At 34.9% G+C, this 18,317-nt stretch overlaps 1 protein-coding gene across 3 annotated transcripts in view; it reads left to right on the top strand.

Moving 5' to 3' along the window:
• Window positions 1-1,857: 1,857 nt before the first annotated feature.
• The window catches only part of LOC120542016 (SEC14-like protein 5), a 101,823-nt gene continuing 85,363 nt past the window's right edge, over window positions 1,858-18,317 (top strand). Inside the window, exons 1-3 of one of the 3 annotated variants that reach the window (XM_039774093.1) lie at window positions 1,858-1,972; window positions 6,865-6,957; window positions 13,132-13,201. In XM_039774093.1, coding sequence (XP_039630027.1) covers window positions 13,139-13,201 — 63 coding nt within the window. In that variant the 5' untranslated portion in view covers window positions 1,858-1,972; window positions 6,865-6,957; window positions 13,132-13,138. Of the gene's footprint in view, window positions 1,973-2,419; window positions 2,976-6,864; window positions 6,958-13,131; window positions 13,202-18,317 lie in introns of those variants that run through there. The other 2 variants (XM_039774092.1, XM_039774094.1) reach the window with 2 other exon arrangements.

Raw genomic sequence — 18,317 nt, 5'->3', positions numbered from 1 at the left:
ATAGATATGGATATGATTGTATGGTGGAGTTGTCCAACTGATGGAGACCGACTTTAAGGTGTAATACCATAAAATTGTGTAAACTGGGCCAGCATGAGCTAGTGTGCTGATCACTTCTTGTTCCGCTGGTTCTCACCTTTGTGCCTGTTAGGTTGGGTACTTCATGACTATGAAGCACTTAGGCGAGTTACAAACTAGATGGATGGATCCATCCAAACCCAAATATATCCACTGTAGGGACTTTGACTACAAATGCCAATTAACATTTTTTCTGCTAAAAGAGAAGAAGACAAATCCACAGGATGTACTTTATATTGCACACCTACAAAAAGATTTCTCCCCTTAAAAGTTATCACATTTTATTATCCAATCAATTATTTTCTATTTAATGTTTGTAATTAATTTAGACTCCTTTGCAGACAATTATTTTCTCTTCTACTTTAAAGTCTTTTTTCTGTTGATCAGTGTCAAAACAGCCAAATTAAATCCACTGTGATTCAATATTTTATAACAATAAAATTTGAAAACTTCCAAGGGGATGAAAACTTTAACTATGAAATCCTGTTTATCTGATTCATTGGAAAAAGGCACACAGCAACAATTTGCAGAGATTTCTTTTCACTTCGACATTGAAGAGTCTTTTTCTCTTGCTTTGTTTCAAAAAAGCCAGATTCAATCCACCTTGATTCAATGTTGTATTTGGGTTAAACGTGAAAACTCAAGGGGATGAATACTTTTTATAGTCACTCTCCTCATACTGTATTATTCCCTTTGATGGTGACGGCAATATGTAGAGGCCCCTGGGTATATTTTACTCGTTTTTTCCCCTGACTTTTTTTTTTAATATTCCCTGTTGATCTTGTGCCGAACTGTCGTCCAGTCCAGGGTTGAATCATACGTTAGGTGACATGCTACCGGAACAGGCTTCGATCTTCGATGTCATTGACGTTATTCCATAATGATGTAAGTTATGACGTAGAAATGTACCCTCCTTTGACGCGTACTTAGGTTCTTTTCTGACCACTTCATCAGTTACAGGCCAGGTTCCAGAACTCTCACTGACTCGGGGCCAGTTCCCCACTGTGCATAGTCGCGCACGCACCGAAACCAATCCTATTTCAAGCCATTCAGCCTGTTGAACGAATCTAAAACGAACGGATTTTTGGAGAAAACCACAGTCAGTGGAGATTAGCAAGAGACATACTCTCAAAGTAAACGTTTAGATTTCAGTTTTCAAAGGATCGACTTAATCTTCTTAAAATCTCTTGTCACGGCACGCCTTAATGTGTTGATTGTAAAATTCAAAATGTTTATTTATTTTAAACATGCACGGTGGCACAGCTGCCATACACCTACTTTGGTTTGGGTTCAAATAAAAAAGGCTAGAATCTCCATGACTTCATTGACTTTGTTGAAACGCCCAAGTTGCTTCACCCGAGACGTGCTCGTTAGTTGCAAAGCAGCAGTGTGAGTGTGCGAACTATATAGCGCCTGATTCCGAGTTGGCACCTCAGCCTCCAAAGCTGGGTTGCAAAAGAATGGTATTGTTCTGAAAGTCATTTAATCAAAAAAGCCAATATTGGCGTCTTAATAAACCGCAGAATTCGAGTTTGATCCTTGCTGATATCGTATCAGAGTCAGAATACTGTGGTAAAAGAACAAGTTTGAATGTGTACTGTGCAATCTGACTTTTGAGAGTCCTTTCTGAGATTTTCTTCACAGTGTTAGGCCCTGGCATTGTCTGTGTGGAGTCTACACCTTCTCCGTGTCTCTACACGTTTTTCCGGGTATTCCACATTTTCCTTCTACATTCCAATGATGTTTAAATTGGTGACTGTGATGGCGCAGTGCGAGTGCGTCCACTGACGGATTGGCGCCCTGTCAAGTGCAGGTGCTGTCAGCCCCGACCCCCATAATCCTGAACTGACTGAAACTGGCTTTTATAAAGGATGGATGTTACTGCTTTGTTCTGGTAATGTGAAATATTTACTCATCGTTCTTTGCCGTGACGGCGGAGATAATAATATGTAATCCTGTTTTAGCGCGAAACAATAAAACCGTGGATGTGGCACTTTTCTGATGTCCCAGTGTACAACATTAAAACAGTGGACAGGATACTTCGAAGGAGTCAGATGTTATCTGTGTATTGCACGACTGAAACATATGCTCATTAAAATTCTTCATTCGCCTACGTTGTAGTGCTACCGCCTTCGCACGGCCGTCAGCTCGATGACAACGGGCTGAGATAATTCCCACACACGGGCTGATCAATAGATACTTAAGAGGAACGTCAAATGAATAAAATCTTCAGGTAAGCCACCCCAATCGCTGTCTCTTCTTTCGATGCTCCTGTGCCTTCCCGTCGAGTGAACCACCGCCAGGTGGTGCAAGGCATTGCTCCGCGTCGCTAGCTGGCCACTGACGTCACAGTTAGACAGCCGCTGACAAGCGGACACACGCACAGTGTACGCACGAGCTGGAAAAAAAGCGCACAATTGGCAAGAAATGCTGCGAGGTGTAAAACAGCCGGCAACATACAATTGCAGGGCGCGCTGTATGTTGCCTGCCCGGTTCTAGAAGGATTGTTTCTCTTTTTTTTATCTCCCCATCCGCCACTCCTGCTAGTCGACGCTGAGCCACACGGCATCCCGGAGCGTCTCACGCCAGGAGCCGGCTTCTTTACGATGCCAAGGTCGCGCAGGACCAGGTGAAGTGTCGGAAGCATGGGAGCCACCGAGCATCTGTGTCGGCAGCACTCGAAGTGAACCACGATCTGGCGTTTTTTTTATTTGCTATTATTTAAAATATTTAAGTTGGACTTTTTAATTCAGGTTTTGTTTTTAATGCATTATTGTAAACATATCTTCAGTACCTTCACTGCGTGCAGATGAAAACTCGACTTATTCGTTTAGTAAAAAGCTGTATGTTTAAGGATTTAAAAATGAAATCGACGTGAGAATGTTCGGCGATATCAGGTAAGCCATGCTTTGATACTTTGGCTATAAATATTTTAGCTGCAGGACAGGCCAGTGAGCTGTGGCTTTATGTAACATGAAATCCTACTTGAGAAAATTAAAAACAACAGAGAGCTGCTTCGGTAAAGCGAATGGCTCATTGTCACCGTGCAGGTGTTCTGGGAAGCGATGGCTTTCACCGTATTACAGCTACACGAAACATTAAGCAGCAGAGTGCGATTGTGCCAACCCTTACTCCAGTTTCGCAAGGTGCGTCCCTTCAACTTTATTTCTTACCTCATTCACGTTATGGGTGTGTTTGAGTATTTTTTTTAGTCTACTGTAAAGGGCTAGTGTGGCTTCCAGGCGTGTACTGTATGTTCTGCCTTTGAATAGCTCGATGCCTTCCTGGTTTTCAATTCCACATCATAGTCTGCGGCTAAAAATATCAAAGCTGCTGCTGGAAACTTTATCCTTTGTAAGAAGGTGCTCAGTAAAATAAGCTACAGCTTCCATACAGTGCAGTTAGTGTCCCATGGCATGTCCTAGATTGGTGTGCCAGGTGCCAACACCTGCATGTTTAAAGCAAATGACATTCACCAAAAAGGGTGAAAATTACCTTGCACTTGCAGAGAGGGGTAGTTGCAGAAATGCTCTCAGTATAACTTCTTTCACTAAAGAAGTCTTTACCTATGTAGGTTTATAGTCTTCTTCACATTGTAAGATAATTGAAAATGTCTTAAAATATAATTTCTAGTGTAATATGTTTTTATGGTATGCACTATCATATTTTGATTTTTATAATTAATCGTACATGACAAAAATGTTTCTTGAACCTCCTCACATTCTGAAACGCAACAGAATTACAGAAATACATGTTCACTACTTATGTTTTTGTTTTGATTTTCTGAATGTGACCAGTTGATTTATACTAAATTTATGTTGTGAGACTGAACACGTTCATAGGTACTTGGCAGAAAACACAATGAAAGAAGAAGCAAAAACAAAATCAGGATTGAAATAGAAGTAAATGACATAAGGAGTTGGTAAAGAAATCTACTCGACTTTCCACATGTCACACCAATAACAATTACAGAGGTCCATACTGGTTAGTTCTCATGAAGAAAGAGAGCATTTCAAAAATGTATAAAAATATTTTACAGAATCTACCTTTCAACACTTATAGGGAATGGTGAGTAAAGGACTTTTCAATTGGAAGCACAGAAAAGGAGTGCAACAAGCAGAACTAGATTGCATTCTAAGTATTCCATAATTCAACGAAATGTCTTTCATCAATTACATTTATCTTATTTACAATTACCAAAATGTACCCAGGGAAAGAACCAAGCTGCGAGCGCTGCCATCTAGCTCCTGCATCACTAGGTTCCATGTTTTGGGAATGCACCAAAGTAACATCATTCTGGAGAAAAATTCTCAAACAGCCTCAATGTAATCAAGTTCTCTCTCAGAGGATATGTCAAAACTTTTTTTTAAAACATGTCAAGAATTTATTAACATTATTTTAGAATAAGCATGCTGGGCTTATGATGGACTTGATTATATTAATAATTGTATTTTATTTTTTTTCCTTTTTGCCTATGTCTTATTTTACTCTTTCTTTTGGGTGGGTGTTGAATTTCATTTTGTTTGTTTTTTTTTGTAATTTTTTTTTCATTTGTAGTTATTTCAAAAGTAAATATTTCAGTATAATGCCATTATGATGATCTGTTTTTCGAAAATAAAGCATTAAAAAAAGAAAATGTAAATGAGACTGCTCCTTCAGGATTTTGTCAAGGAGTTTGTGGTGTCTTTCATCGGGTTCCTACTGCTCCAACTCACTCAATCATACAAGGTTTCTGTGAAATCTGGAATAATTTTGCATCCTTGGTAAATCATCTGGCCCACTAAATTGATACTGATAAAATAATCTGTCATCTGGAATCAGTAGCTTTTGGAAAATTGAATTTGTCTTTTGGTTGATTGTGACATTATGACTTAAAACCAAACTAATGGTCTCCATTGTTTTTATATGTTCATGAAAATAACCACTCAACATGAATTTTGAGGAAGATCTGTCACAATAATTAGAGGTAGATAATGTGATGGCTAAAGTACCTAGCCTTACATTTCATGGCTTCTTGTTCATTTTCCACTATTTGTGCCACTTTGTGGTCCCAAGCAAGTACTTATTCTGCCTGCACCGCAGCTGTAAGCAAAATACTGTATGTAAATATGAACTGTATGCCAAACTTGTATCTCACTTTGGACAAAGCTGTCAATCAAATATATAGTATTTATAATGTGTATGGCACACAAATGTTTGCATCATTTTGAATGCAAGTACCTCAAGGATTGAGCCTTTAATCATCAGCTTTGCTAGGTTGTCCAGGCTGTTTGCATGTCAAACACTGGAGTCCTAAACAAACCCTAAGAATGGGAGAGGAAACCTTTTAAATAAATGCTGAACTTTGACATTAAGAAGCATCAAAATGTGTCAAATTGGGGCTAAATGGCACAAAAATGATAGTGAAAGCAAAGAACTGAACACTATGTTGCCCAGAGTAATTCTGCAAAGACTCATTTTCTGTTGTACATTGTCTTGCCAGTCTTGTCAGCAATCTGTTGACACACGCCGTATCCCATTTTCATGGGACAGCTGATGATAATGGCACAAATTGCTTTATAAATTCATAATGGTGAAGAAAGCAATATTTTAAGAGAGTTTTAATTGCGTCAGACCCTTTTTTTGGTTAAAGATGACAGTTTTAGGCTAGGTCATTTTTCTTCTTTAGTGTGGTATGTTGAAATTAAGGAGCCCTTGGAAGAGGGGCACCCTGAGCTTAATTAGGTCTATTAAAGTAATCAGTAAGTATTCACCATATGATATATTTCTGAATGCTTTCCTTAGAAGATTGGCATCTTAGTTGTTAGGCAAGGTTATGTGAGAAGGTAGATTTTGGAACTGTCACCTTCTCCATGGTTGATTCCAGCCTTGTGCCTACTGCAATTACAATAGGCACCAGCTCCAGCAAACTTGAGATGGATTAAGTAGGTTTGATGATGGACGGATAAATAGCCATTTGTAGAGTGTTGCATGTGCAGAGCCTTGAGTTGATTTGCTGTACAAGCTGATAACCAACATAGGTTATCTACGTAGTGACTGTACTGTCTTGGTGTTTTGAAGGTATCAACATTAAATTATAGCATTTTCCCTTAGTGGTTGTCAATTTAATGCTTTTGATAGCAAAGACTACACATCCTAATCTCTGTGTTTGCTGTGTAGGAAATTAGCATGGATTATGCCATGAGGAGCTAGTAGAAGGTAGTTGGTGGCAAATTATTTTTTTTATCATACTTTATTTAAGAATCCAAACATAATAGCAAAGAACAACTCAATCAAGAGAAAACAACTTTTCAAGGACAATTGTATGTTTCAAGATACTCCGTGAAAATCATCAATCAGCCTCTACCCAACAGAGAGAGCCATATGGCAACAGAACTGTCTAAAATAATTATTCTTCTTATTTTCTAAACTTTATCCACACTCGTGTTGACATGATTTTTCTGAAATGTTTTTCTGCACAAAAAACAAAAATAGTGCTCCTTTATTATTGAGTAGGGTTCAACACCACTTTTTTTTAACTATGAAAAATCATTTTAATTTATGACTACTTGGTCATTTTCCATTTCCTTATATTGACTGATTTTACCCAATCTTTATGATTTATCATTTTTAGTTAATATTCTTGCTATACATGTATTTTATTCCTCTTATAATCTGTACAATTTATTTCTTTAAAGTAGGGTGCAATTCAGGAGGTCTCTTGAAATGAGGGAAAATAAACGTTTACAGCTGAAATTGTTGTTTCTCATTACCTAATATTGTATGTCTTTGTTTTTCCTTGTGCAGACCAAATTACCATCCCTAAGAGCTTCAACATTTAGATTATCTGCCAAGAAAAAAAGCAAACAGATGCAGGAGAGCAACGTCTCATCAAGTGTGGTGAGTGAGTGACTAAGCATATCAGCTTGCCAGTTTTTCTACTTCTGCAGTGTTTTTGCACGTCTTCTTTTACATTCTTTCAAAATAATTGTATAGTGTTGTATAGTGTTACTCACATGTGCTAATCAATATAAAACCCATTGCCACTCTTGGGTACCATGATTACCAATTATTATAACGATACTTTAAAAATCCTGCCTTCTTTAACCATACAAGTTAATCTTTAGAAAAAAAAACAGATCAAGTTTGTGCAACTCTTAGTAGATGATCATAAATGCAGAAGCACCTGATTGTTGGTATATTATGGTGATGGGATGTCTATATGAATTTGAACTTATTCTGGTTAATGTATATACACCAACTACATGTGGTAATTCATGGCCAAGGCTCTGCTTTCACATTAATTCCAAATTTGAACTGTCATAGACTGATAATAACTAGAGACCAGAACTGTGTAAAATAAATGCTTATGCTGTTGACGAGGTGTTTAAAATAGGTTTGTAATCACTGATTATTCAGTTTAGATGCTACATAAAACTTTTGTGTGCAAATACCAAACAGTTTAAAGTAGTTGTGTTGACAAGAGAGAGCATTTCTGTTCAAAATTCTTAGTCAAAGCAATGCCCACTTATTGTTGGGAAAGAATTAGTATTGGTTAGCTTGAACCCAATGTTGAATCTTAATGTCATTTTTCTTAGAAGAAAACATAAATGAGGGAACATGCAATCTGTTTCCTTGATTTGATAAAGGGAATAAAAAAAGCTTAAAAAGTGTTTATCAATGAGTGCATCTCGATTATGCAATCTTCAGTTGATTGCAGTGTGGCATAAAATAATGTCAAAATAAGTGTAGCACTGTATACCTAGTTGTAACATGTACAGTACTTAATAAATATTATGGAATTTTTAGACACCACTGCCAAATACAAGACGAGGTGTTTCACAGCATTCCTGGTGAACTTAGATTAATGAGTAGTAATAGTTTCTAAGGTTGGTGTAAAAATTATTTTTGCTTCTGTGTAGTACCTCTCATAACTCCCACCACTCAGTAACACATAATTATTAACTATGTGGTGCTAAATGACCTTACCCTTCAATATAAGCTGTTACTAAAGGTAATAGTGCCATAATTTTGAGACTATAAATATAAATTGGTCTTAATTATAAGACTTGATTTTTAAGAATGGTACTTAGTAACAAAGTAAATGGCATATTCTTATTAAAACGTAAAAGTTAACATTAATAATAAAAATAATTCTGGTGTAAATTATGTATAAGTCAGCCATAATATCTGTTTTTAAAAGTAATTTTTTGATTTTGCCACAACATCCTTTTTGTCATCAAGGCCCTTTTACTGTGTCGTGTAGCATTTCTTATATGTGCACAATCTGCAAGCTGTGAAGCAGTAACATTACTTGATGTTCTTCAGAGTTGTCAGAGAAATGTTGTCAGACTTTATCCAGCCCTCATGTTCTTGAATGTTGCTTAAGAGGTTTATTAACTGGAACGTTGAGTGCCTAAAGTTGCTAAACTTATGCTACACTTTTGGTTAAGTATATTCCAGTTTCTTTTTTTTTCTTCTTTGTTGTTAACTACAGAGCAATTATTTAGAAACTGTAAAGATTGTGAAAAAGAGACATTAAATACTGCAGCTTAATAATTTTTATAATTTTTATGGTATTTGAATTAGTAAAACTTAATTTTTGCCATATTTTGTGATTTTGTTTTCATTTTGGACTTATTGGTATTTTTTATTTTAATATTTTATGTTTACTGCACCCCTATTTTGTGTTCTGTTTTTGGCAAGGGGTATCATCATTTTGTGAGTCTGTTGTTGGCATTTGTTTTACCATGAAAGTGTCCATGAAAGACATATTAGCTTCCTAAGTCTTGCCCTCAGTCACCTCACCAAAACCCCAAAACAAAACGGTGAAATGTTCCTACCAGGCACTGTTTACCCTGAAAGGATTGTGCTGTTTACTTTACCAAAGGGCAAGCTCCTGGTTTGCTACCTTTGTAAGGATTTAACCTGAATAAGCAAAGATCATTACACTACTGAACCTCTTAACACTTTTGGGTTAGGATTCTACAGAACCTGGACAAGTATCTCAGTTCCTCATCCTATAGAACAAAGAACTATAAAAAACACAATTTTTTTCACCCCAACATAGTAATGATGGCTGTTGCCCTCTTGTGTTCACCTAGAACTGGTAATGTGTGATGTCATCAAATAGTCACTATATAGGATGGCAGCATGCTGGTATAGTCATCAGAGTTTTTGGATATAAGCAAAATAAATTGTGCAGGTGAAGTTTTTTTTTTTTTTTCAAGATTTAGATGTAGGCACTTGCTTGTTACTTCAACCTTGTGTCTGGTTAATGTTTTGGTATTTTAGTTTCGTTTTGACTTTGGCCTTTAATTTTATTAAGGTTAATAACAGATTGTTACCTTTGGCAAAACTATAAGTTGTTGTTACAGACTCAATATAATGCACCTCTTTAGGTAAACCCCTTGCATGTTTGTTACATTTTACTACAAGTTTGTGGGTACTGTTTTATTTGCATAGTTGTCACAAATGCTGAATTACCTTTGCAATGTTTGCTGAGTGGACCTGGGCACTGAATCCTCTTGAATAAATGTGGTCTGTCCAAGATCTGTGGTTTACACATTTGACATTTTGTACCTTGCAGAAGGACCTCGTCCGGATATTCAGGAGTAGGAGATGGCCATAGGCTTCAACCAAACTTCCAACCCAACTACCTCTGTGCTCATTTTTTTTCTTCTTCTGTTCACTTGTGTCCATTTACTCCAGAGTCATGTACTTCAAATATGATGGGTATAAAAAGCCATTGATAGTTAATTTAAACAATTAAAATTATGGTGCTCAGTAGTTTGGTTCACTTATTGCAGACACTTTGCCTTAAACCTGTGAGATTAAGGCTCATGCTTGTAATGTCTCTGAGCACAGCTTTCATATGGTTATTGTAGTTTTCATAAATCTGAGTCTTTGTAAGAGTGTTCCTGTTTGACTAGGGTATACTGAGTCTTGTACAAAAAAATGATCACCTACAATAATAGAAAGGCATTCATTAAAGCATCAACTTTATAAAAACCCAAGGTTCAAGCTCAGTAAGCCAACACCTTTGCAATTTGAACAAATTGACATTTATAATGTTTTAGATTATTTTGAAGTATGAGACTTTCAAGTAGAATTTACAGTATATTTGATTGATAGCCTTGTGGATATTACATTTTATTATTAATTTTAGCCCTTAAAATGAAAATACAAAATCAGATTTTTTCTGTAGTCTGCTTTAAGATAATGGGGTAGCGCAGAAACAACTAATACTAATGTGAGACTGGAAATGTGTACTGTATGGTGGTAAAGTGTTCTTATTTTTGAGGCAACAGTGATAAAAGCATGGAAAATGCTGGACGTAGGGAGAGTGGTGCTATTATTGTGTGTTTTTGGATGTTTATATCAAGAAACATCAAAGTGAGCAGAGTCTGAGGATGACATTTTGGGATCAGACCTGTTGAGCCAAAGATCTCATGGTGTGTTAAAATTACATTCTTTAATCCTTGTAGGCCAAGGTTGCTTGTCATATTATTGCTTTTGACAGTAAAAAAAACAACAAGATTTATTGCCCGAGTCTAGAACAGCACCTTTTTTGCATATTAGTTTGATATGTTTTTGCCACAGATTATAGCTTTTACCTTGTTGATAAGAAAGCCTATAGACTGACATGGAATAATGTTTTCCTGGTATTGTAAATTGAGCTTCATTGACTTCAAAACAACAGGCTACATCAGTTGATACTATGAATGTTTTCAGTGATATATTTTTATTAGTAAATATGTCATAATTATAATATATGGCCAGATTTCTATTTTCAAGTTCGGATAGTATTTGTTCACATGTGAAGACAGACTTTCATTACGCTGGTTCATCTATTTAATGTGTTCTTCATTTGCTCTTAGAGCAGTTTTAATTTGTCTGGACATGGACAAAAAATTATATTTAATGTGTTATACAGTCAGGTCTATAAGTATTTGGGCACTGATACAATTTTTATAATTTTGACTTTGTATGCCATCACAATTAATTTGGAATAAAGCAATCATTATATGATTGAAGTGTAGACTTCCAGCTTTAATTTAAGTGGTTTATCAAACATTTGAGCCATTTAGGAATGACAGACATTTTTATACATGGTCCCCTCAGTTTCAAGGGCTCAAAAGTATTTGGATAAACTAAATATAATGGATATTTTCAATGCTTGGTTGAAAATCTTTTACTGTCAAAGACTGCCTGAATTCTGAATCCATGGCCAATTCCAAGTGCTGGGTTTCAGTGATTTGGATGGGTTCTATTGGAATCTTGACACATTCCTATGATCTCTTTTTCACTTTTGTGATCTTAAGATACATGCTTCCAAGGCACTGCTTAAACAACTACCCTGGGGAATTACATAGTGAAGACTTAACAAAAAGTTTTAATTTATGTAGATGACATGGTGTTCTATATTACTGACCCATACTCAAAACGTATGTAAAATTTCATAGTTTAAGATTCATTTTAATAAAAGCATATTATTTCCAGTTTTGTCACTCAATAGTTCACTTACTTAGGAATCGTAATTACACGATTTAAAGAGCCATTCATCTATAACCTGATGCAGTATACAGTATGCTGGTCATGTTTTCATCTCACATTAGCCGGGGAAATTAACATTGTTGAAATGAATATACTACGGAAATTTTCAGTGCATTACAATAGATAGATAAATACTTTATTACAGTAAATCTTTAACTTTTTGAAGTACAGCTGTTATAATTATAACTGGAATACATAGTAGAGGCCATGAATAAAAATCATTCTTCAGAGATTTAATGTGTAAGGAGGCATGGCACTGCCTAACTTTTAGTTCTAATATTTGGTTGAGAATATTGGTATTATGAGTCTATAGAAGGAACCAGAAAGAAGTTATTTTGCACTTGCTTAGTTACCTATAGAGAGAACGTCCAACACCAATCAGTGCCTTTATGTTTTTCTCTGCCCATCAGTTACTGGTAATTACTACTAATGCAAATATGTATTATAATAGGTTATTGCTTAGCATACAACCAGTATTGAGCGACAAAGTATTGCATGAAACAATTTTTCAAATATGACATCTATAAGGCATTTATCAACACTGTTCTTATGTGATTCAGCATGCTCAGCCATTGCAGACCTTGTGGATGTTTCAGTCTTTCTAAATGTTTGTCCTATAATAAGATTTTTACAGATAGATTTGGAGGAAAGGTTGTATATGATCGGAAGATAATATAGAGCAGAATATCCTATTGATCTTTAATTTAAGCATTTTAATTAAAGCTTGAAGTCAGTAAAATCATTTAAAAATATATTCAGTATGGACTGTAGGTCATATATTGCTTGAACGGTGGTTTACCCATACTGGCAATTGGAAAGTATGGGCTTTTCTTATCCTGTTTCTGCTCCTAGTGACTTCTTGCCAGCAAGGCAGCCTGTGACAACGTGTGCTTTTTTTCTTACTTAGCTGAGAATATGTTTAAAGGTGTGACCAACATAGTACATTATGTCCAATCTACCAGAAAACACCCATCATTGTATATTATATTTCTGGTAATTCCCTTTTTGCAAATGTTTTTTTCCTTGTGCTTCATCAGCAGCTTTATAGTACGTTTTGTTTTTTACCTTTTTAAACTGACTTTTCTATAGGAGTAGCTTGGGACTTACTTGAAGCTTTGCAAATCTTAACACTCCAGGTCTTAATGTTGTATTTTGTTAACTATTAAATTGTATTGCTGTTATTGTTCGTTTTTGTTGTTCTTTTTCACTTGTTGGTGCTTCTTCAGATGTGCTTTTCTTAAAGTTATGTGATCTTTAATAATAACTTGAACTTACAGTATGAATCTTTATATACTATAGATGTTAAAGTATGTCATACATATAAAACTTAGTTTAACAGAACTCTCACTGATTTCCCGGTGAAAGGGTTAACACAACACACAACTTACTGCCCACTCTCAAGCAGCCAGTAGTACCAAGAGGACAATAAAAACACTATGAACTAGAATTAGGAAATTCTTGCTGTTCAGTAGTAGCAGATATGTGAAACTAACTATATGAATCATTTTAAAATTGCAGAAAGAAAATGGTGCAGAAATATCAGTCTCCTGTTCGAGTTTATAAGTACCCCTTTGAAATGGTGATGGCGGTAAGTAGGCTATCAATAGTCAAAGTAGTCTGTACATGTTTAGGTCTAACGTGTAATTTTTCTTACATGCTGAGATTGTTTTAATTGAGAAGTACAGTATGTTTTAATTATTTTACCACTAAAAGCCATATTGTTATTGTACTGTAAATGGCTATTTACCTTTTGTGGATGAACAGTGAAGTTTAAAAACTGTTAAAAGTACATTTCTTTAATCTACTTTGGTTTTATTTTGCCTTATTTAGTCCTGTGAATATAATGGAAGGATTTGTTAACTTGAATGGTGGCAATATATAAACAAATGATTTATTTATTTTTTGTATAATAAAGTAATGTTGCATAGATCTGTATTTGTTGACTAAGAATGATGTTATTATTAAACATGAATTTAAATGTAAATGTTAAAACACTGAGGTGGGCTGTTTATTCCTAAAATGTGTAGGGATGGATGCAATCATGACATCTCTTCTCATCTCTTGAGAAATTGGATTTTTTTTTAAATTAATGTCTAGTGCTGTTGCATAAAAATGTTACTTGTGCTGTGGCTGCTATAGCACGCTTTTTAGTTTTCATGTGCTACAGTTTATTTCTAAATAAATAATAATTTTATAATAACAGAAACAATCATACCCCCTTTCATTAATCTAGTTGCTTTAAGCGCCTTCAGCATGGGGAAGGCACTATATAAATAAAATGTATTATTATTATTACTATTATTATTATTACTGCAGCTTGACTACACTGTATTCTGTTTTTTTCCTGTTTTTGCACATGCATTAGGCATTTTCATATTAGTAGCTTAAATAGTTTGTACAATTTCAGCTTGAGGTTAATTTGAATAAGAGCATATTGCTTCCTATTAATAATATTGCACAATAACCTAAATTTGAGTAGTTTTTCTTTAACTATCTTACAGCATTTTACATACATTGGAATCACAATTACACAATTATGTAAAGACCAATTCAACTTTAACCTGATGCAATACACTGCACAAGACCTTATTCTCATCATGTTTCCATCTTACATTGTATATTTGAAATTAGTGTGCAGTGAATTACAGTAAATCTTTTAGCAAATGGATGTAATTTGTAATTTTCATAATTCTAACAGTAACTTGCATACGTAGAGGTCATGGATTAAAAATCGTTCTTTGGTGATCTAAAGTGGAGCTAGACACTGCCTAACTATTAGTTCCAATAGATCGTTGAAAATACATGTTTTTGAGACCATAGAAGGAATAAAAAAGTGAATATGCACCTGCTTGGTTATACATGGTGCCTTTATGCTTTGCTTTGTATTGTGCATCAGTTACCATTAATTACGACAGATGCAGTTGTCTTTTAATAGATTCTTGCTTAGCATACTGCCAGGGAATGGCAACATGTTGGGTGTTGGTTAAACGTGTAGAAATCCAGTAATTGTATGTTCATTTAAAATATGGTACCAATGTATTTATTTGACTTGTTACTAATAATTTCACTCTTACTTGACAACCATATGTTTGTATCCTCTAAAAAGCACACACAATATTTCATATGTGCGTTGTGCTCAGGATCGTTAGATATTTGTATGTGGGCAATATATTTTTCAATGTTTTGTTGATGAAAACATTTCTTATAGTTTACTGAAATTAGAAAATCTGGCCAGCTTTCCTTGCATTCCATCACTATTTGCTGACGAAAATATAAACTGATGTTGTAACAGTGATATAGTATATAGTAGGTGTAGAAACCGACACTGTACAAGAATCAAGTATTTTCACAACCGCAGCAGATCTGAAGTGTTTGTAACCACGTTATCCTTTCAGAAGATCTGGGCTTGGTGTTCACCTATTTAGACTATTTTCAGTAAAGTATTTTTTGCCCATCATGCATTTATTATTCACAGTCCTCCTTTTTTACCCTTCACTCCCTTTGCAGTTATTATTTATTTAGAATTTTGAGTTGAAAACTCTGTACTCTCAAAGCTACATTGTAAGCAGGGTAGCGGAGATTCCATTATTGCCTTAAAAGTCTCTCATCATCCTTGAAATGAAAGGAGTCTTTTTCTATTTTACCTTTCAATATCTTAGGTATATTTCAAATTAAAATAATATTTTTTATATATTTATGATTTTTTTTGGCATCTTTTTAAAATTACCCTGGATCAGTTTTTAAAATTAAAATGTTGAAAATAGATAGATTTTCCTTTTGCCTTTTGTTTTTGGATTTATTTAAATAAGTCTGATTATGAAAGTTTTTTAGAATGGGGTTTACTTTTTAAAAAAGAGCTACTCAGGACTGATTATTTATTTATTTTTTTTCAAAGTATAAAGTATTGAGCTGGGTCCTTGGATTGCTTTCAGAATGCATGCTTCTCAGCCAGGCGCTGCATACATTTAATAAAACCTTTGACAGTTTTTTATTATTATTTTTTAAGTTTCTTGTATACATAATATAGAGAAAGTATAGGAATTTTGGAAAAAAATTCAACCTTGAGATTTTGATGAATTTTGACATTTTAGACCTTCCTGAGTCCAAAAATAAAATTTTTTAAATTGTCTGCCTGTGTGTCAGTGTGTAAACACGATAACTCAAAAATACTTTGACCTAGGACAATGAGATTTTATACACCCGCTTTATATCAAAAATAAGGAATCCTATCAAGTTTTGGGCCACTTCCGGCAACAGGAAGTGGTACTTTAACTGAGTACTTTCACAAATTTTAAGTAAACTATATTTACAGATAAATTATTCAAATTTTGTATCATAATTAAATGTACCTAAATGCAGTTTTACATATACTAATTTATTGCAACAAATATTATATAATACTAACACTTTTTCTATGTTTTTAGGTGACTATAACTCTCTTCACTTTGCACATAATCTAGGTAATGCATATGTAATCATGAAAAAAATTCCAGCACCGTTTTCGACCTCCCTTATTGCGAAAATATCATTTTAATATAAAGTTTGATTATAAATATAGATTAATAATTGTGTATCGATGTTATCAATTAGTTATGATGAGAAATAAAGACATATGATATTTGAGAAATATTATGCAACTGGAAGTGGTTCTGTTTACCTTTATCTCAGTATGCGAGAAAGTTGAGGGGCACACACTCACGATTTTTTTTAATTTGCCTTCACTAACTTGCAGTGTCATTTGTTTATGTGTTCATTATACAACTGAAATGGTGAATCATTGGAATGTGGGTCATATTGAGCAATCATAATTTTTGAAGCTGGTAGTTTAAGCAGTTGAGAGAGTGTTAGAGAAGAGAGGTGAAAGTTAAACAAAGTAGTTTGGCTTCAAGCTCAAGATGAAGGTCTTTTTATTATCACATGTAAAGTGTACGGCGAAATTCTTACTTGTGTAATGTTTCTTGCAGTGACGATAATCAACATAAAGCAACATAGTGCATCAGCTCAAACTTAAATCTAATAGTTATACTAACAGTAAATAACATTAAACATGTTACATATGGTAGAATCACAGAAAATGTGACAGGGGGTTCTTTATTTGTTTTGCCTTTTCCAGAAGGTGCTTCTTAGCCAATATATCCTGTCCATATAGTATTGTGTCGCAGTGATAATCTCAGAATGCCTGAGAAGGGAACAGTGGATATAGTCTTTGTTTTTAGGAAATATAGAAAAAGTTTCAGGCAAAGGTAAAGAAGCTGCATTATTCATTTGTAGATCTGGAGAAGTTGTTAGGGCACCACAAGGAGTGCTGAGTAATGGATAATTTAGGCATGGACAAATGGTTAGTGTCTGCAGAGATGTCAGTGTTAGAGGAGGCCCACGTGATGTCTGTTATATGTTAACAATATTGCTTTGATAGCAAAAAGTGAAGCTGAATTGAAGGAGAAGATGCTGAATGGACCGTGTTGTGTATTTGGTAGAAGTGTTCAGAGAAACTCAATCCAAATCACAGGTTTTTAGTAGCAGATAACAGTTTAAAGGTGGTGAGTGTGAACCCTGTAGAAAGTGAATGAGATGGTTTTGAATGTTGGTAAGTGTAAACTTAGATATCAGAAATTGAGTTGTTTTTTTAAGTAGGGATGATATGCCATTTAGGTTATATGTTGTTTGTACACATAGGTACACAGCAGTGATAGCAAGGGTGAGAGAAGCATTGAAGAAATTCCAAAGGCTGTCCTCTATTCTGATTGGGAGTAGAGACGATAAATGTTGTGCTGAGAAGGAAAAGACTAAGATCATTTGGGAATGTACTGCAAAAGACCAAGAATTATTGGGTGAAGTAGTCGTTAAGATGGAGGTAGAAGAAGACATAGTTGGAGATGGCATAAGATGATATAAAAAGAATAGGTCTCACCCCAAAGGATGCAAAGGACCACAGGGGATGGAGGAAAACCATTCTGGAGGTCAGCTAGCTAATAGATGAATGGATAATGGATAAACCTAAAAGTTGGCAGTTAAAATGATGATGATAATGAGTGACATTTGTTTGTCTTTTGTAACATATTTGTATGGTATCGTGTGTAGGAATCTCCACAGCAGTACATTTTTAACATTTATGATTAGGGGTGGGTGGTATGACCAAAATTCTTTATCACAGTATTTTTCTAAATTATCCCGGTTTCACAGTATTCAATGGTATTTTTTTCCCATGCATGAGTGGATGTTAACCACATTTTCCACTGCAATTACTGCAGTAGACTGGCTAGGAATAACCTATTCCACTGTCATGAGAATTGTACATTGTACAAAAAAAACATTTTAATGTGCACACAAGTATTAATACAGGTTTGCATGACCCTATAAAGGGATAGTTTTCAAGGGGGTGGCACTAATGAAAAGAAGGAATCACATTGCATGACAGATGCAGTCAAAATATAGAACCTTTTATTGAACAAATTTTTGCAAAAACTTAAACTATAATTTTGACAACATTTTAACCATCCAAAGAGGCATTTAGACTTTGAAAAATATCCAGGGGTGCTTGTCAAAAGTTGTATTGCACTGAATATGTCTTAAACTGACTTCCTCTGCACTAAGAGATGCGGGCAGCGATCACTGCACAGAATCCATTCACTTCATAATATTCCTGCTCTCTGAACATTTAGAATGCTAAGATAAATACCTGATATAATTTTCATGATGAAATG

The sequence above is a fragment of the Polypterus senegalus genome, chromosome 13 (assembly GCF_016835505.1).
Source record: "Polypterus senegalus isolate Bchr_013 chromosome 13, ASM1683550v1, whole genome shotgun sequence".
In the NCBI taxonomy this organism is placed as follows: Eukaryota; Metazoa; Chordata; class Cladistia; order Polypteriformes; family Polypteridae; genus Polypterus; species Polypterus senegalus.
This window is presented reverse-complemented; position numbering and strand designations above follow the sequence as displayed.